At 49.7% G+C, this 19,747-nt stretch overlaps 1 protein-coding gene across 2 annotated transcripts in view; it reads left to right on the top strand.

Moving 5' to 3' along the window:
- The window catches only part of SPTAN1 (spectrin alpha, non-erythrocytic 1), a 56,170-nt gene that overhangs the window by 6,440 nt on the left and 29,983 nt on the right, over positions 1 to 19,747 (top strand). For both annotated transcript variants that reach the window (XM_081151834.1, XM_081151833.1), the window contains exons 2-21: positions 3,599 to 3,838; positions 4,805 to 4,930; positions 8,459 to 8,599; positions 8,924 to 9,070; positions 10,279 to 10,412; positions 10,498 to 10,642; positions 10,717 to 10,871; positions 11,472 to 11,607; positions 12,022 to 12,123; positions 13,009 to 13,146; positions 13,749 to 13,859; positions 14,868 to 14,945; positions 15,052 to 15,207; positions 15,427 to 15,631; positions 16,297 to 16,478; positions 16,764 to 17,007; positions 17,179 to 17,301; positions 17,752 to 17,969; positions 18,754 to 18,846; positions 19,407 to 19,541. In XM_081151834.1, coding sequence (XP_081007960.1) covers positions 3,602 to 3,838; positions 4,805 to 4,930; positions 8,459 to 8,599; positions 8,924 to 9,070; positions 10,279 to 10,412; positions 10,498 to 10,642; positions 10,717 to 10,871; positions 11,472 to 11,607; positions 12,022 to 12,123; positions 13,009 to 13,146; positions 13,749 to 13,859; positions 14,868 to 14,945; positions 15,052 to 15,207; positions 15,427 to 15,631; positions 16,297 to 16,478; positions 16,764 to 17,007; positions 17,179 to 17,301; positions 17,752 to 17,969; positions 18,754 to 18,846; positions 19,407 to 19,541 — 3,006 coding nt within the window. In that variant the 5' untranslated portion in view covers positions 3,599 to 3,601. The remainder of the gene's footprint in view (positions 1 to 3,598; positions 3,839 to 4,804; positions 4,931 to 8,458; positions 8,600 to 8,923; positions 9,071 to 10,278; positions 10,413 to 10,497; positions 10,643 to 10,716; positions 10,872 to 11,471; positions 11,608 to 12,021; positions 12,124 to 13,008; positions 13,147 to 13,748; positions 13,860 to 14,867; positions 14,946 to 15,051; positions 15,208 to 15,426; positions 15,632 to 16,296; positions 16,479 to 16,763; positions 17,008 to 17,178; positions 17,302 to 17,751; positions 17,970 to 18,753; positions 18,847 to 19,406; positions 19,542 to 19,747) is intronic.

The following is a 19,747-nucleotide window of genomic DNA, read 5'->3' on the forward strand; positions in this document are numbered from 1 at the left end:
ATATTAACTGTTTCCTGAGGAATGAGAACAAAGGAAGTTTATAAATTATTCTTTTTTAAAAAATTGAGTTAGAAACATCTATTGATTGCCTCCTGTATGTGCCAAACTTGCAACCCAAGTATGTGCCCTGACCAGGAATCGAACCAGAGGCCTTTTGGTTTACACGACAGTGCTCCAACCAACTGAGCCACCCCACTGGGGCTATGTATTCTTTTTAACCTTAATTGTTTACTAAGGGGGAGACAGTTTAAAAGAAAAAAACCCTAAGCCCAGACAGTGTGGCTCAGTGGTTGAGTGTCATCCCATGTACCAGGAAGTTGCCAGTTCGATCCCCTTCAGGGCACATGCCCAGGTTGCAGGCTCAGTCCCCAGCAGGGGGTGTGCAGGAGGCAGCCGATCAATGACTCTCTGTCTCATTGATGTTTCTCTCCCTCTCCCTTCCTCTCTCTGAAATCAATAAAAACATATTTAAAAATAATAATATAGGCAGTTTAATAATTAATATATCTTCCTCCCCCCCTTTTCCCCTCCAGAGTGGGGATGTATAAGATAAGAGGCAGTGTGAGGAATAATTAAATAACCAAACAGTATCTGTAAAGAGTATGTTGTCCAGTCATGTTCAGGACCACTGAGCCTAGCATGCTAGTCTGGGAACCAGAACATCCTGCGTCACCCGAGGCCCTGCGACCTGCTAGTAGGTGTGACCTTGTGTCCTGTATATGTAACAGTGAGCTGATAGCATTTCTCTGTTTCCCAGTTTAGGATATAACTGACTAATGTGCACCAAGTTCTGTGGTCAGAGAGTAAGATGAGGCTTTTTATAGTTCCTTGGGAACTCTAAATTCCCTAAAAACTTATCAAAACGGCAGGGAGGACCAGTAATGACATGGCAGAATGCGATGGTGCTCAAAGAGGAGCACCGAGGGGGTGAGGATTTCAGATAGGACCAGACATTGCTTTACGCCTGCAGGGCTTTGTGTGGTGGTGGATGGTGGGGTGGGAGAGGGAGAAAGGAACATTTCTGCAAAGGGAACTTTCTGAGCTGGGAAGTGGACCCTGCCCAGGGCCCGTCACTTACGGTTGGTGGGAGGTGGTGTGAGATACAGTCGGAGCAGACAGTGCAGGTCAGTGAAAAGAGTCTGTTTCCATTCTTTTCACCATGGCTGCTGATGGTGGTGGTCTTGTCAGGAATCCGCCTTCCTCAGCAGAGGCTGACACACCTCTGGCGGCAGCAGTGTCCACCAGAACTGCCTTGTAACTCGGTGTTGTTACAGAAGCTCTGCTCCGAGCGGACACTTAGCTTTATTTCCCTGAGGTCCCACCTACCAGAGTGAAAAGAGCAGCTGACTTCTCAGAATAAACTGCCATGTGGCTTCGTCCAGGATTTGGGACCCAGGCCTGCTGCTCAGGTGCCACCTGGTTGTAGCTTCAGTTAGCACAGTCTTGGTTTGCGATTCTTGCCATGCATCTGGCTTTTACCTGGATGCAATCCCAGTTTGACCACATGGAAAATGAAATGGGTAGACTATTGAGCTCTCTCCCGGCTCTTTACAAAATGAATTGGGGGCTATGCATGCCCTTCGATCATTATTCAACAAACATTTCTTAATCACCTTTGTGTGCTAGACATCGGGATACAAGGATTAGAGCGCACAGTCTAATTGTACTGTAGGACTTATATACGAGTTTTGTAAACCTACAGAAAAGCATGATTAAATCTGAGGGAGAGGAAGGAAGGAGCAATGTGTATAGCGGTAAGGAGGCAAGATCCTATAGCTTAATCTCTTCAGCTGGGTAAAGAGGTATAAGTAGGGATTTTCCAGGCACAGAAGGGGCAGAGGACATTCTAGGCAAAGGAAGCCTGTGCAGGTGGCTGCTTGGAGTCTTTAAAGAGGATCGTGTGTGGGAGGAGGAAGAATGTTTCTGTCTGCCAGAGGGCGGAGGCGTGGGTGAGGTCAGTCAGGTGTGCTGGGCCCCATCAAGGTGGGTTCTTCCCTCTCTCAGAGGGAGCATAAAGGTTTAAGGCCTGGGCGTGACACAGCAAAGAAGGCATTTCTTTTATAGTAAAATAAGTCAGACTTTGTGGGAGAAAAGCAACACAGCAAACATGAGTGGTTAAAGCGTGGGCATCATCTGGGAGGAGCGGTGACAGTTGAAAATCTCCTTGTGCTCTCTTTCCGGAAGGTCATCTCCTCATAGGAAGGTGGTCCTCAGAGTTGATGGTGCAGACCCCTCAGAGCTGCTTTGATCCCTAAGAGCTGGAACCGTGCACCTGGCCCAGACCTCTTTAGTCTTGCTCCCCTCGGCTGGATGTGGGGGTGGGGGCACCCTCACCCACTGCCACGCCTCATCCAGTCAGGAAGAGCTCTCAAATGGCTCCTGGGTAACAAGTTTTATGATGCCTGTATAAATAAATTATAGAATGAGAGCTGGAGAGACCAGTAAGCTTTTCTGGTTGGCTTCTTTACCAGACCTCAGCACCTTCTCTGTAGAGTATAATTTTAAAACTGGGAGGGCCTTGGGACCGTCTCATTTTCGCCTGCCATCTTTAGTCCTTCTAGGAGGTTGAGGCAGAGAGAGGGAAGGTGGGTCCTGCGAGGGCACGAGTTATAAACCAGTTCAGAAGCTCTTTGCCTTTAACCTGTACCTATTTCCTTCGTGACGCTCCTTGGTTAGAGGGTAAAATGGCTTATTCCTGATAAGAACAGGTAGCACGTTCTGGGTTCCTCTCATAAATAGGAGAGGGTTTCTTTTCGACATTAGAATTTGATGAAATTGTCCAGAAATCTGAGGGTTTAAAGTTGGGGCAGGTTGAGTGTTATGGGAAGTACCACCTACCCAGTTAGCCTGTGTTTGTGAACTTGATATTAATGCTGAATTTAGTAGTCTCCTTGCTTTCCCCAGTAACAGGAAGGCATAGAGTAGGGTAAATGTTTAACCACACTCGTTTTTAAAGATACACTGTTTGTTTTTTTTTTTACTTGTGAACTTTCAGATGAACTCAGCCTGCCCGTTGCCCAGGCTCTCAAGGGGCCGGAAGACTGTAGGATCGACATTTTGGTTTTGGCAGGACCAAGAAATCAGCTACTTTGACTAGGAAAAGTCTATTGGTTATCCATGTTCAGGACTCAGTTCCTTAAATCATTTCTTTTTCTTCACTGAATAACAGGCTGAGATCTAGAAAGATAGAAAAGCTGACTTAAGTAAAGATAGATTCTATTTAATTTCCACACAGTGAAATACACAGGCCAGATGAAAGGACTTTTGAATAGGTTTCTCAGTAATTCTTTGAGTACTAAAGTCAGTGTTTCCTTTGAATCCTCAAAGCTCTTGTGGAATTGAAAGTGTAAACCATCCTCCTATTCATATTTCTCCCTGGTTTCCTTGCCATGGGCTAGGCATCCCATGAGGGGTCCCTGCAGGCAGGTGTTCCAGTGAGTAGGTGGTTATGCTTTGCAGAGGAGCAGGGTCTGCTCCGTTGTTGGATTCTGAGGAGCACGTGTCTGCCAGGGTGTCTGGTCGCTTTCTTCCGAGAAGCTGATGCCATTATACCTATTTTGGTGTCTTGTGCTTACCTCAGGGCATTCTGTCTTTTCAGAAAATGGACCCGAGTGGGGTCCGCGTGCTGGAAACGGCAGAGGACATCCAGGAGCGGCGGCAGCAGGTCCTGGACAGGTACCACCGCTTCAAGGAGCTCTCGACCCTTCGCCGTCAGAAGCTTGAGGATTCCTATCGATTCCAGTTTTTCCAAAGAGATGCTGAGGAACTGGAGAAATGGATTCAGGAGAAACTTCAGATCGCGTCAGATGAGAATTACAAAGACCCAACCAATTTGCAGGTGCGTATGATCTCCATGAGATTTGTGCCAAAATTCAAGAGCAAATGCTTTTGCCTAAAAGTTATACCAAGTAGGTCACTTAATTATGACCTCGAGAGATTGGGCAGCAAGAAGGACGTAGATCAGACACGAGAAAGAACTAGTTCACTGTCCAAAGCAAAGCCTTTAAAAATAATTGAATTCTACATAAAAGTTAATTTTATGGTGTAGATTGTACCTTAGCAAAACTGTTTAAAAAAAAGACAGAGCCCGGCTGGGCGTGGCTCAGTGGTTGAGCGTTAACCTAGGATCCAGGCGATTGGGGTTTGATTCCTGGTCAAGGCACATACCCGGGTTGCGGGCTTGATCCCGTCAGGGGCGTGCCGGAGGCAGCCGATCAATGACTCTCTCGTCATTGATGTTTCTATCTCTCTCCCTCCTCTCCCCCATCTCCCTTCCTCTCTCTGAAGTCAATAAAGTTATATTTAAAAACACACCAATGATGCATGAATAAGTGGAACAACAAATCGATATTCCTGTCTGTCCCCTCTCTCCCCCTTCCTTCCTCTCTAAAATCAATACATTAAAATTTTTTAAAAATAAAATATATATATTATATCATGAGTGAATGGGATGAATTCTTTAAGGGTAAACACTATATGCTGTGAAGACGGTCAGTATGGCTCTGTAGAGTTGATTGGTTGTCCATACAACGGCTCATTTCCTGACAGTAATATTAGGATATTTTGTAGCATCTTACCTACAAAGTTGGTGGTCCTCAGTGGCCAAGCTTACGGAGGGCCAGTATAGGTGCAGTCAGAATATTTGAGGAATTGAGCAGGCAGGGGGATGGGTACAGTGTTGAGTGATGTGTCCCTCATTAGAGGGAGTGGGATTCAGGAGGGGAGAAATTTGGAGGGGGTGGGGAAAAACAACACTGAGTGCTGAGTGGCTGCATCTGTGGCTCATGTTTTGGCCTCCCACCAGGGCAAGCTTCAGAAGCATCAGGCCTTTGAGGCTGAAGTGCAGGCCAACTCAGGAGCCATTGTCAAGCTGGATGAAACTGGAAACCTGATGATCTCTGAGGGGCATTTTGCATCTGAAACCATAAGGGTGAGTAAGAGTGGTGCCTGGTAGGGAAGGGTGGCCCTCATGTGTACATCTGGTTCCTAAAGAGATGAACTAAAGGGTTTCCCAGCTCCCATCTTTGTAATGCAATGGTTCAGTGTGATTACAAACAACTGAGGACATGAATATTCATTCTCCTTTTGAAACAAATCAGAATGTAATTACACTTCAGAGAAGTTTGTGTAATTAAGCTGTTACCATCTACAGTTGGTAGGTAGATGGGAGAGCATAGTCTTGACATCAGTGAGTTTTTAGGGATTAGGACATAAAGGTGAACAGGACTAATCACAGACACTATAAACAAAGCTCTCTGGCCTGGCTGGTGTGGCTCAGCAGTGGAGCATCAACCTAGGATCCAGGAGATCGAGGTTCGATTCGGTCAGGGCACATGCCCCAGTTTCTGGCTCCATCCCCAGCAGGGGACATGCAGGAGGCAGCTAATCAGTGACTCTCATCAATGTTTCTATCCTTTTCTCTCATTCTCCCTTCCTCTCTCTGAAATCAATAAAGATATATTTGAAAAAGAAAACTATTGGCAAGCTTGCTCTCTGGATGTTGGGGTAACTGAGGTCTAGCCAGCAAGCCAGTTAAAGGTCCAGCTATAAAGAATGACTTGGCACCTGTTGGTCAGTGACCAGGGGATGTGACCGACTTTGAAGCAGAAGTCCTCAGACTCTGATCTGGCTTGTTTTGGTTCTTTGGAGTTGGGGCCATAATTGGTCTTCCTCCGCTTTAATAGCCTCTTTAGGATGAGGTGTGCACACTGGTTTTGACTGACTTTGTATTTCTCTTCATGCTTTGTTCTTGGTTGCCTAGAATCCCATCCTGTTGAGGGACCTGCCTTTTCAGTCCTTCACTTGTCCGGGCCATCCCGAAGGTGAGGACAGAGCTGCAGCCTTAGGCCCCGCTAGAACTGTTCCACCCTCCACTGTTCCCTGGTGCCCACTGGAGGTTTCATTCCCTTGGGTTCTGGTCCGGGGTTTTCAACAGTAAATCCTTGTCTCTCTCACTCTGCTGTACTTTGCAGTTTCAGAGCAAAGACCTGACAGCCTTATTCTTATTATTAATAACTAATGATTGTAATGATTATAAATAGAAATTAAATTAAATTTTAAATGCCATGTGACCAATTACTTAATTACATTTAACCTATTAAGCTAATGTGGTAAGTGTCTCTGCAGATAAATACAAATACTTATCTGCCACTCTCCTACTACGTTGTATGCAGCTTGTAGTGGATGGAACTAGCAGGCCTGTTTCCCTGATAGACGTTTGCCCAGAGTGTAAGGGCTGCCCTGTCGTAGTAAAACCAGAGTCGAGCCTGAGAAACGGATCAGATACTGACTTCAGTGATTAATCTAGGGGTGGGAGACCCAGCCCAGCCTCACTCCATCAGGTCTGTCAGGAAGACCCTCTTCCCTGCTTAGCAATCTTATTAAAACAACATTTTAAAGTGCTTTTGGCTCTGACTTGAGTAGTTGTTAGTAGCTGTTAAGTGCAAACGCCCTGCTGGGAATTTTACATCTGTTGTCTCTAATCTCTGCAAGCCAGCAAGGCAGCCCTGACCCCCGTAGTACAGAGCAGCCCTGATCCCTGCAGTACAGAGGTGCGGGGGCAGGAGCAGGCACAGAGGACTCTGAGTCACCTATATTCATGCAGCCCACAGGTGACAGCTGCAGTCTCGGTCCATCCTCTCCTCTCGGCACAGTGTTTGCTTTATTTTTCCAGTCTGTGTTTCATGTCTGTAGACTTCCCTCCGTGTTTCTCCTCGATCTGTTTCTCCAGCCCCCCCTCCCCCGACACTCTGCCCTCCTGCACATACAGCTGTGCTGCTTCCCTGGAGCCATAGGCTGCTTGCTCAGGCCCCTGCTGGAAAGCTAACCGAGTCGATCAGGATTTCTCTCTCCTCCATGCTGTCAGCTTTACGAGTATTTAAGTGCCCTGCCTCTGCCCACTCATGCTCTCAAACAATAGTGAGCTTGTGAAGCTGGACTCCCTCTGACCTGCAGTGTTGACAAGCTCAGACACACCAGCGATGGGGAAGTTGTTTCAGTCCTAGGACAGGCCTGGCCTAGTTCTTCACTGAGGGTGTGCAATGAAGTTTGGGACAAACTGATGATGGACCCCTGAGGATGAGGTTTTCTAGCTTCTGTGGCCTGTTTTTAATTTGAGCAAAGGGCTCTCATTTCATCTCTTCCATCATTACTTCATGCTCATAGTCCCCATGTTGATCCTGGCTTGTATTTTTATCTGGTTCCATAGCTTAGTAAGTCAGTTTGGCAGGCAGGATGACATGGAGGTGGGGGGAGTGGGGAGGCTGTGTGTGTCCCGGGTAACCTGTCTGTCACTGGTTTAGACTTTCACACCGTACCGGACAGCGTGGCGCCCCATAGTCACCGCCACCCACATCGGGTCCCACATCCGAGTAGGTGGAGTGTGAGTTGCTGTGGTGCCTTTCCCCTTCCTCGGAATGCCTCTCACTTCCTCCAGTCCTGGCTCCGCCTCACCCTTGTGGTGGGAGTGACTGTGTGAACATTTACTTTCCCCCCACTGCTTTCTCCTTTCAAGTGAAACACAACTTGTTTCTAAGAGACTCCACCCATGTTGACTCTCCATGGCGTTCAGGTTTGAGTTGTCTGGGAGTGGCATCCCAACGCTCAACGATGGGTGGATCCCAGACTTCTCTCTGTTAGCTTTAACCTTTGTGTCGTCGTGTGTCAGTGTTACACGGAACTCCCAGTATCTTGGGTAGGCACAGTCCACACACCAAGATTGGATCAGAATACGAGAATGCAGTACCTGAGCCTGAATTGGCCATCAATTTCCCCCAGTTCTTGACAAGCCCTTACTGGGACTGTGCTGTGAGAACCCAAAGATGCTGGGAAGTGAATGTTTGGGCCTTTGGCTGCCACTTGGGTGAAATTTGAAATAAACCTGACCTGAGACGTATTGTGCTGCAAACACTCTCTCTTCACAGAAGCTCCAAAACTTTTTCTCCCAAGAATCCTTTTTGACAGCTGATTACGCTTCAGGGCGTAATACTGTTATACTGAGGTTGTCCCAGGCCTCATAATTATTTCTTTACATTTATGATGCCTGTTGGACCTCTGGTTTTGTCTTTCTCTTCACCGTCATGAATTCAGAATATATTTCTGCTGAGGTTCCATGTCAGTTCCTCATCTTTCTTTCCCTGATAGTCTCCTGACCTAGGAATCCCGTTTAGTAATACAGTAATAACTAGTAACACTACTTACAAAGAATAAATCAATAATTGATAATAATTCCGTTAGGAAACTAGAATAATGTACTTGTGAAAGGTCAGTATTTAGAATCACGACACCACTACAAAGTGGATGCTTTTCCTAACCTCAGTTTGCAATTTCCTCTCAGCTCACGGATTATCTTTTTAAAACACTTGTTTGGGTTCCAGGAGTTTTCTGACTTGGTGGAACTCTCTGGAAGAGCAGCTCCCATGGGAACGGGTGTAATGTGTGGGGTTGGATTTTCACCTAGACCCGTTTGCTGGAGCTGCACCGCCAGTGGGAGTTGCTCCTAGAGAAGATGCGGGAGAAAGGAGTCAAGCTGCTGCAGGCCCAGAAGCTGGTGCAGTACTTGCGAGAGTGTGAGGACGTGATGGACTGGATCAACGACAAGGTACATTTGAGGAGAAGGTCTGCTGAGTCAGCCTTGCGGGAAGAAAGGGAAGAGACCCCTGGTCTGCGTTGAGGGCCAGGGTTAGTGGAAGGGGTGGCTGTGGGACAGTGTATCTCCAGCTGCTGCCAAGTCTTGTCTTATCTGTTTACATCAAAATGCTTTCAGCTAAGCATCTTGACTAGGAGAGGAGCTAACTTACAAACCACACAGAAAAATGCATCCACCATAGCTGTCAGGCCTGCCCCGCGTGTAGTGTCATGAGTCCTGGGCTGCTGTCACCAAGTGTTGGTCGGTGACTGTGGCTCTGTTGTGGTCCCCAAATAGGAGGCAATTGTGACTTCTGAGGAGCTGGGCCAGGACCTGGAGCACGTGGAGGTTTTACAGAAGAAATTTGAAGAGTTCCAGACAGATATGGCTGCCCATGAAGAGAGAGTTAATGAAGTGAACCAGTTTGCTGCCAAACTCATTCAGGTAAAGAGCAAAGTGCTACTCAGCACATGGTTACAGGAACAGTCTAGAGTCTTAGAACATTTTGGCGACTGGGTCCCTGCCTCCTGAGTGGCTGTTCTGGTAAGCATGCCTGAGTCTCGTCACGTCGAAGTGCAGCGGCATCACCGGCTACTCCTGTGTTAGAGAGGCTTCCTAACTTGTATGTGCAGGGGGGCAGAGTTCACTTAATCTGCTTCTTCCACCCACGTTCAACTAGGACTTGGAAAGCTTTTATTGGGCTGCTAGAGCTGGTGTTGGGCTTTCTCCCACAAGGTGTGGTGGTGAATGCTGCTTAGGTTGGCAGGTGTCCACTGCACATGGTTCCTTCTCCCTGGATGCTCTGGGGGCTCGGGGCCTTGTGATGCACAGGCGCTCCGCTGGTACTGGCACTGTTAGAGGGAGTGACACAGCCTCCCACTGCCTGCTGTGCAGTCCTACATGCTGCTTCCTACTCTCGCCTTTCACTGCAGGGGTCAGGTGCTCCACAGACACCAAGTGGATGGAGCTGGGCCATTTTTGCTTTTTGGAAATTTAAGTTTGGGGTACTCATCTTTAATGTATGGATCTGTCAGGCCTGGTACTTGCTCCCTTTCTAATTAATGATGAAGGGAGAGAAGAGCCAGCATTTGTCAGAAATTCTCACCCTTCCAGGGACAGGTGTGCTGCCCCTGAGCCCTGGGCCAGGCCACAGTGGGACTTAGGAGCAGTGAGGCCAAGGTCTCACAGATGGACCCCAGAACCCTGAAATGCTTCATTTTATTACTGGACATGTTATATTGATTTTTTTTTTTTTTTAATGTGGTGGGTTGGGAAGGATGCATTAGAGCAATTTCTCCCACATTGTGTGGAACAAAGCCTGGAGCCCGTGCTCCCATCAGGAATGCCCGTCCTGACAGGTGCGCCGAGACGGCATGCCCGGAGGCAAGCCGCACCTGTTCACACAGCTCAGTGCTGAGGCTCGGGACCACTGTGTAGACCCCGCACCCTCGCCCCAAGAGAGAGGGCTCCTCCCTTAGACCCCAGGAGGGCACAGCTCTCGGAATGAGCTTCACTCTGTTGCACAGGGAACCAGGCCGCCTTCAGGAGGAGGGGGATTTGCTGAAGCAGCTCCCACTGGGAGCTAACCCAGGGGACTGGTTGGGGTGCCTGAGATGTGGGCGCAGGCACTCCCTGTCCCCTTCCTTGTCCAGGAGCAGCACCCAGAGGAGGAGCTGGTGAGGACGAAGCAGGAGGAGGTGAGCGCGGCCTGGCAGCGGCTGAAGGGGCTGGCACTGCAGAGGCAGGGCAGGCTGCTCGGAGCCGCGGAGGTCCAGCGCTTCCACAGGTAGCACGGGGGTGGCGGGCAGGGCCTCTACTTGGAGGGGTCGGAGCTGGCCGGGTCTGGCATTGGCGGCGCCTCTGTTCTGCAGGGATGTGGACGAGACCATCAGCTGGATTAAGGAGAAGGAGCAGTTAATGGCCTCTGATGACTTCGGCCGAGACTTGGCCAGTGTTCAGGCTCTGCTTCGGAAGCACGAGGGTTTGGAGAGAGATCTGGCTGCATTAGAGGACAAGGTGGGTTTTGAAGGCAGCTGATACCGTGAGTCTCCAAGGGTCAGGAGAGCAGTTCTGACAGAGTGTGTTTCCAGGTCAAAGCCCTGTGTGCCGAGGCTGACCGCCTGCAACAGGCCCACCCACTGAGCGCCACTCAGATTCAAGTGAAGCGCGAGGAGCTGATCACAAACTGGGAGCAGATCCGCACCTTGGCGGCCGAGAGACACACGCGGCTCAACGACTCCTACAGGTAGGAACGCCTCCCTGTGCTCAGCAGCCCAAAACGTGGGACTTGAGGAGAGAGGAGGGCAGGGTTAAGTGTCCGTTCTCCACGCTGAGAGCTTCTGGAGGCCCCGTTTCCTCTACTAAGAAAATGCATGTCACCTTTTCCTACCTGTATTGTGTGTTTAGAGACTGGCAACTTTATCCTGTGTGTGCGCGCGCACATAATACTTACAACTTAAATACCTTTTTTCCATCCTGTCTCACTGTATTATGACCAGTAGTCTTTGGCAATGTGAGCATGACAGGAAACTCTGGCAAAATTGAGAAAATCAAGGGTTGGAAACGGAAGGAGTGCTTCTGATTTACTAGTCGGGTTGAATTGAGGAATGACAAAGATGTTGAGATTAAGGGATGAGACTAGGGAATTGTAGTGTTGGGCAGAGCCTCAGTTTCAGGGGACCAACTTTGGCCTTCTCTTGCTTTTCTTCGAATAGAAAGAACCCATATTTCCCAGGGCTGAGGTTTGTATGGTTTGTTAGACTTTGAGAACATAGAACTCAGAGCTGTGCTTTCCATGCTGTAGCTCCACTGGGAACATTGAATGACTTCTGGTTGCTTTCCCCAGGCTGCAGCGCTTCCTTGCTGACTTCCGGGACCTTACCAGCTGGGTTACTGAGATGAAAGCCCTCATCAATGCTGACGAACTTGCTAATGACGTGGCCGGGGCCGAAGCCCTTCTGGATAGGCATCAGGAGCACAAGGTAATGTCCCAGGATCCCCAGAAGTGAAGACATGAGCACATCGTGCATCGTGTAGCACTTGGAGTCAGAGTGGTTGAAAATTTGTTCACGGGTAGCTCCCCTACCAGGGACCAAAGTCACGGTAAACAAAACTGTTTGGCATGTGGAAGACAAGTAGACCAGTGGGACAGAAGACAGATCTCAGCCTGTGCAGGTGTGGAAACACCAGGTGGCATGCGAGCAAGTAGGGAAAGGACTTTTAATAAGCAGTGCTGTCCTGTGTGGCGGCCAGACAGGCACCAGGAAGCCTGGCCCTGTGTCTCATCCCCTTCCCCTTCCCACGTGTGATGTTCTGATGTGACGATTATTTGAAATTCAACAGCTTGTTTTTCTTTGGCAAGATCTGGGCGTAAATTGTGCCTTTTTCCCCCGTAGGGTGAAATTGACGCTCACGAAGACAGCTTTAAATCTGCAGACGAATCTGGCCAGGCCCTACTCTCTGCTGGTCACTACGCCTCTGATGAAGTGAGGGAGAAGGTAAGGGAGGAGAAGAGGCGCTCTAAGAGTCAGCAGCTGCTACCCCTCCTTAAATATGAGATGTTGTGTTCACTGTGGGGTATGAGCAGACCCAGACAGGGACTCACCTGGAAGCTGAGGAGCAGCCTCTCCATTGGAAACGATGTGTGTGCAGCATGGTGATTAAACAGAGTCTCATTTACTTGGGACATAACGTGACACATTTCCTGGTTAAAGGAGGCTTTGCAGAAACTTGAGTCCCGTGTTAGTTGTTGGAGCCAAGAGGAAACCAAATATGATCAAATTAATGGGTATATTTAATTTCAAAGTATCTTTGAGTATAAGGTTATCTGAGGAACATTAGATAGTGGTAACTTTTTAAATACTATATACAGAATACGAAGAGATATTTCAAAGACACTTTATTGTCATTAACTTTGGAGCCTAAAAATTATATCTCGGGCATTCACGAATCGCTTAACATATTTTATGGAGTTCCCCACTCAATTGACATTTCTCAACTGAGAGACCCTACTCCACTTATACTGCCTCACATTTATTTTTCTTTTTTGAAACTTTTTTTAAAGAGTTTATTGGAGTCAAGATGGTAACATGTGCCAGGGAGCAAGATGGCAAATGCTCCCCCACCCCACTTTCAGATAGATGCCCTTTTCCTTCTGCCTACGGGTTTCCTTGTGATTTTACCAGAAGTAACTTGTGATAATGTGGCAATAAATTAAATGTGGATTAATTAGAACAGGGCCATCCCTCTTACATCCGGCATAAACATACAAGCTGCCTGGGATTTGTGTTCTCGCGACTGGCTGGCCCACAGGGGGTGTGATTCTTCCGTCGGAGTCGGGGGCGTCGGGACTGACTCCCTCCCACCCCGCGTGCTTTCCCCAGCTGGCTGTGCTCTCGGAGGAGCGGGCCGCACTCCTGGAGCTGTGGGAGCTGCGCCGGCAGCAGTACGAGCAGTGCATGGACCTGCAGCTTTTCTACCGCGACACTGAGCAGGTGGACAACTGGATGAGCAAGCAGGAGGTAACTTGTGAGCAGGGAGGCCTGGCTGGCCCAGTGGACAGCACGTCCTGGTGTCTGTCTGCCTCTCGGAGCGTCAGCTTGCTTCTTTTTTATTAACGATCTAAGTGTTAATAGCTCAGTGTCATTACAGGTCACTGTGGCTGGGCCCCTTGCTAAATGTTTTTTACTTTCCCCCCCTTCCCCACTGCAGATGGTGACTTGTTTTGTGTAGGAATCATCCCCCTTTCGGATCACAGGGGAGGCTGAGCCAGCCTCTGTCACGTTGGTCCCTTAGGCCCCATTTTTCAGATGAGTGTGATGGTGTGAAATTGTTTTTTAAGCGGGAGATGTTTTCCCTTGAAACTTAGCATTATGCATGATCTAAATCTTAATAGAAGCAACAAAAGCTTTTTTTTTAAAGTGTTGGTAGAACGTGGGACAGGGTTTCATACTGTCGTTGGACCCTCTAGAAGTGCTGTGGGCTTCCCAGAGAGACCCCAGACGTTTAATGGCCTGAGAATCGCTTTCCTCCTCCTCGTATTCTGGGCACAGTATCTTTTGCTCTCTACTTTGTGAGGGGAAAGGAGCCAGATGCTGCTCTGAGCCTTGTTTCCCGTTTCCAGGCATTCCTGCTGAACGAGGACCTGGGCGATTCCCTGGACAGTGTGGAGGCGCTTCTCAAGAAGCACGAGGACTTCGAGAAATCCCTCAGTGCCCAGGAGGAAAAGATCACAGTAAGACCTTCTTGGTGGTGCTGTCAAACCATCCTCGGAATTAGCCTGGGGGCTCCTCTTTGTCTGAAAGGCTGAATAGGTTGGAAGGGGAATCTGGGTGAAAGGCACTCCGTGGGTGTTGAAGTCTCAGGGTGACCCTGATGCATCATTCTGGGGGAGACAGCACAGCCTGATACAATGAAAGCGTTTTTCTGATGTAAGCCTCCAGGCTGAGACTTACTTTTTACCAAAAGTAATTAAGAAATAACGACTGTCAGAAGGTCTTTAGTATTAGCAGCAGCTTTTTTTTTGCTTTTTTTCAAATATATCTTTATTGATTTCAGAGAGAGAGGAAGGAAGAGGGAGAGGAGAGAGATAGTAACATCAATGATGAGTGAGTCATTCATCTGCTACCTCCTGCGTGGCCCCCGACGGGATCAAGCCTGCAACCTGGGCATGTGCCTTGACCGGGAATTGAACCCGTATCTCCTGGATCCTAGGTCAAGGCTCAACCACTGAGCCATGCCCAGCGGGGCAGCAGCAGGTTTTAGAAGTAGGTATTGGAAGGTTTTTAACCTGTATCTGACACAAGTCAGATCACACTGCAGCTGGCATCTCCAATCCAGCGTGGAACCAGCATAACATTGTTATAGCTAAGCAGTTACATTAGGCAGCAACTCAGAAGTTCAGGGGTGGCCCGGCTGGGCGTGGCTCAGCGGTTGAGCGTCGACCTAGGATCCAGGCGATCGGGGTTCAATTCCCGGTCAGGGCACATGCCCAGGTTGCGGGCTGCAGCCGATCAATGACTCTCATCATTGATGTTTCGATCTCTATCCCCTTCCTTTCGTCTCTCTGAAATCAATAAAGATATATTAAAAAAAAAAGTTCAGGGGTGAAGGTCGTCTGAAAACTTTAACCTGTGTTAAGGTTTAGAGTGTTCTGTCGCCTGTTCAGCAGTTACTTTTCTCTGGAGGCCAAGCTATGGAATAGTCCCCTTGCCAGCAAAGACCTCTTCTCCTTCCTTCCTAGGCACTAGATGAATTTGCAACCAAGCTAATCCAGAACAACCACTACGCCATGGAAGATGTGGCTACTCGCCGAGATGCGGTAAGTTCCCGGGTTCTTTCCCTCTGAGGCAAGTTGCCATGTAGCCTCTCATGCTAGAAATCTCAGGCAGTGAGAATTGGAGATTCACAAAATCCTTGTTTTCCAGCTGTTGAGCCGCCGCAACGCCCTGCACGAGAGAGCCATGTACCGCCGGGCCCAGCTGGCCGATTCCTTCCACTTGCAACAGTTTTTCCGTGATTCTGATGAGCTCAAGAGCTGGGTCAGCGAGAAGATGAAGACTGCCACAGACGAAGCTCACAAAGTAATGTGCTGTCAGCACCGCCACGTGGCGCTTGGTTTGTGAGCTGGACACAGCTCACACATAAACTAGCTAAAAGAATAGGGAATTCCAAAACCCACACTGTTTAGTGTGAGCCGACCGTTCTATGCATTCTACCCCTTACAAAGAGGAGTATGATGCTAACGCCAGGCAATATACGTTCAAGACAACCCCTTTGAACCCTTCTTTGTTTATTGGCAGGACCCATCCAACCTACAAGGGAAAGTCCAGAAGCACCAGGCTTTTGAGGCTGAGCTCTCGGCAAACCAGAGCCGCATTGACGCCCTGGAGAAGGCAGGGCAGAAGCTGGTGGATGTCAACCACTATGCCAAGGAGGAGGTAGCCGCGCGCATGGATGAGGTGGTCAGTTTGTGGAAGAAGCTGCTGGAGGCCACTGAACTAAAAGGCAAGAAAATGATTTTCTGGGTTGTAGGAATTAGTCGATTGTTCCAGGCAGGTGGGTGGCTCTGGGTGTTTGGGCTCCTTTCGTGTGGGAGTGGTTACTGCCCTGGGCTCTTGGTGCCTTGCTGATTGGGTAACTGGTTGAGGATGCCGGTGGAGGGGGTGATTTGGCCGACTGGCCCTGACTGAATTGGGCCTCATCACTGAAGGCCAAAGTTTAGCTGTGAGTGAGCCAAGGGTGCTTAATAATTTTTCAATCCAGATAGTGCTCCAGGACCCCTATCTTGTGGGGTTAGAATGCTTTTTAAACAACTTCCAGGGCAGCATCTAGAAGGTAGAGCAGAGGTGGTGTTTGTCTCGTTCACCTTGTGACAGGCAAGACGGTAACTGCGGCCCTGGCACAGATCCTCACTGATGCCGTCATCCATGAGCAGCAGAGGAGGGCAGCAGGTTAGGTTAGCAGCCATCATGTCCTAAAAGATAGACCACAAGTGAGGACATGAAATAGTGCCAATAATAAGATAACAAAAAATGCACATAAGTAGTACCATTATTAGTAAACAATACAAGAATAAACTGTTCCGCGTATTCACAACTGTCAGCCTCTTTTGCCCACCCAGTATTGGTGGAAGGGTCATTCATAGAAAGTCCACTTGTCTCTGTGACCAGGAATAAAGCTCCGCGAGGCTAACCAGCAGCAGCAGTTTAACCGCAACGTCGAGGACATTGAGTTGTGGCTGTATGAAGTGGAAGGTCACTTGGCTTCCGATGACTATGGCAAAGATCTTACGAATGTCCAGAACCTGCAGAAGAAGCACGCTCTGCTGGAGGCTGATGTGGCCGCCCACCAGGTAGAGGGCGTGGGCGCTGCTGGGCCAGGGAGCGCGGAGTCAGGGAGTGAAGGATGGCAAGCAGTCCCGAACCAGACTTTCCTGTGCTGCTCCAGTTCAGCAGCTCCCTCAGCGTTCTGGGAGCCCAGCAGGAGGGAAACAGGTGGCAGAGAAACACCCTCCGGTGGGAAAGGAACCAAGTCCACTTTTCTCTGTGTAGCTCAGACCACACCTGAAGTCATACACAGCCTAGAGATAAGGTTGCCAGCTCTGGCCTGGCTTTCAGGACTCCCTTTTCCCCCCCAGGACCGGATCGATGGCATCTCCATCCAGGCCCGCCAGTTCCAGGACGCTGGCCACTTCGACGCCGAGAACATCCGGAAGAAGCAGGAGGCCCTTGTGGCTCGCTACGAGGCGCTCAGGGAGCCCATGGTCGCCCGGAAGCAGAAGCTGGCTGACTCTCTGCGCCTGCAGCAGCTCTTCCGTGACGTGGAGGATGAGGAGACGTGGATTCGTGAGAAGGAGCCCATCGCCGCGTCCACCAACAGAGGTCAGTCCGCAGCCTTAGCGTAGGCGGCAAGCTGGGTGGGGCTCTGCCTTTAAGGCCTGAAGGGGGCGCTGGTCAGAACAAGCAAGGTCAAGTGTAAAACAAAGTGGAACCAAGGTGCAGCCACGAGTGATGTTAGTGCTGATGTCTCTTGGTGGATTCTTCTGTTTTCAGGCAAAGATTTGATTGGAGTCCAGAACTTGCTAAAGAAACACCAAGCTCTACAAGCAGAAATCGCCGGGCACGAGCCCCGCATCAAAGCTGTCACACAGAAGGGGACGGCTATGGTGGAGGAGGGTGAGCGGGTCTTCGGGGAGCAGCTTGCTCCTGTTCTTAACCTCCCTCTGACGGTTCAGACTGGGCTGTGGGGTTGAAGGCCCCCATTCTCCAGCTGTATGACCCTGACTAGACCTTGCCCTCAGCCTGAGTTTCTTACTGTGAAGTGGGAAAAATGGCACTTGGTGGTGCAGGTGTTGGTGACTGAGAACTGTGGGAGCACCGTTATTTTCATCTCTTCATGGTCACCTCACTGATGCCAGCCTGGGGTGTGTGCTTCTCAGAGTCTAGGTAGAGCTCATGGTTTGAGGGGGTGAAAGTGAGCAAACCTGTTACAGGGTTGGACACCGAGCCGCTTATAAAACTTGGAAACATGAAGAGGCCTGTTCCTCCCTGCAAAGGGACCCCCAGAGACCTTCCTTGCCCTTGTGTGGCGTGTCAGCGTGCTCTCCCTGTCCCCTCCCCACCCAGGCCACTTTGCCGCAGAGGACGTGAAGGCCAAGCTCGGTGAGCTGAACCAGAAGTGGGAGTCGCTCAAATCCAAAGCCTCCCAGCGGCGGCAGGACCTGGAGGACTCCTTGCAAGCCCAGCAGTACTTTGCTGATGCCAACGAGGCGGAGTCCTGGATGCGCGAGAAAGAGCCCATCGTGGGCAGCACTGACTACGGGAAGGACGAAGACTCCGCCGAGGTGACCGGGCTCGGGGGGTGAGCTGGCTGGGGAGCAGCCTGCCCAGGGCTCCTGGGAGCCAGTCGGGAAATGACGAGTGTGGAAGATGCAGTGTCGCGATTGGTGGTTTCTGAGGCGTCTTACGGTCCCTCCTTCGCCACCTGTGACTAAAATTCTGTTGTACCGAGAGGAGGGAGCACCCCCTCGGCTCCCTCGCCAGGAGGGTCACGTATGCTCGTTGTCTCCTCCACAGGCCTGCAGACGTTAGCACAGAGTTCTGCTGGGCCTGTTTTAGACGGAAATCTTACATCTTATCATAAAAGCCTAGGTGTGGTCCCTTTGCTGTTTTCCTGCCAGTCATCACAAATCCAGAATGTTGACTTCTGACACAAACTACATTGGGTTATCCCAAAAGATGGGAGACGGGAAAGCTCTGAAAGTGGTATGGGAGGGAAGCACCAGGCGAGGCAAGAGGGCTCTCCCCCCAGAAGGCGTGTCCACACCCGCTGCAGCTTATATCCTGAGGTGGTGGTGGGTTCAGTTGACACTGTTCTTTATGCCTGTTCGTGCATTTCAAGTACTACAAAGTTACGTACGTGAAGGCAGAGTGAAAATACTATAAGTCACAGTATTTCCTCCAAATTCCATGTTATAAAAAGGGCAGAGAATGTAGAACAGGAGGCAGTCCAGCCCTCATGTGACTAAACAAGGTTTCAGGGGGAAGGTCACCGGTGATTTGCTGGGCTGGGGCCTCTGCTGGGCCGGAGGCTGTGCTCCTCACGTGGTCGGGTGTGATTGGTTCCAGGCTCTCCTAAAGAAGCACGAGGCTTTGATGTCAGATCTCAGCGCCTACGGCAGCAGCATCCAGGCTCTGCGGGAGCAGGCTCAGTCATGCCGGGTGAGCATGCCTTCACCTTCAGCTGCTATAGATTACTAGGGGAGGCAGGGGACAGGGCAGGACCCAGAGCCTGCTGGCAGGGGTCACAGTTGTGGGCAGCATTTTTGTGACCTTACTCTTTTTTTTAAAATATATATTGATTTCAGAGAGAGAGAGTTGAAATATCAATGAGAGAGTCATCATTGATCGGCTGCCTCCTGCATGCTCCTGACTGGGGAGCGAGCCCGTAACCCGGGCATGTGCCCTGAACAGGAATCGAACTGTGATTTCCTGGATCATAGGTAGATGCTCAACTGCTGGGCCACGCCAGCCAGGCTTGTGACCTTACTCTTAAGTCTCATAACACAAAGGTTTATAGATGGTTTCAAACAAGGTTTTTAAAGATCCAGAGAACTAAAGTTCCTGAACTGGATTTTACTGGTAGCTTCTGAGAAGAACGCTCATGAGTGTATATCAGGTGAACTTGGTACAGCAGGTGCAGTGGACTTTGTGCCATGTGCTTCCAGAACATGTATAGACATCCTCAGTTTGTCTGTGTTTGCTTTGTCCTGGGTGTTTAGCAACAAGTGGCCCCCATGGATGATGAGACCGGGAAAGAGCTGGTGCTGGCTCTCTATGACTACCAGGAGAAGAGTCCCCGGGAGGTCACCATGAAGAAGGGGGACATCCTCACCTTGCTCAACAGCACCAACAAGGCAAGGCAGGCGTGCTGTGTGTGTCTCTCCGTCAGCACCACTGGCTTTGCTTGGGTTGGGCATTTGGTTTTTTGTGTCTTTGTCAAATGCGGCTGGTTTATAATTTGGAGTTTCCTGGTCAGTCTCCTGCTTAGTGTAGGTCTCTCCTACCCATGTTGTGTGTGATCAAGAAGGTAATGAGTCTGTTGTCTTGAATACCTGCATGT

Source organism: Miniopterus schreibersii, assembly GCF_964146895.1.
Source record: "Miniopterus schreibersii genome assembly, chromosome: 11".
In the NCBI taxonomy this organism is placed as follows: Eukaryota; Metazoa; Chordata; class Mammalia; order Chiroptera; family Miniopteridae; genus Miniopterus; species Miniopterus schreibersii.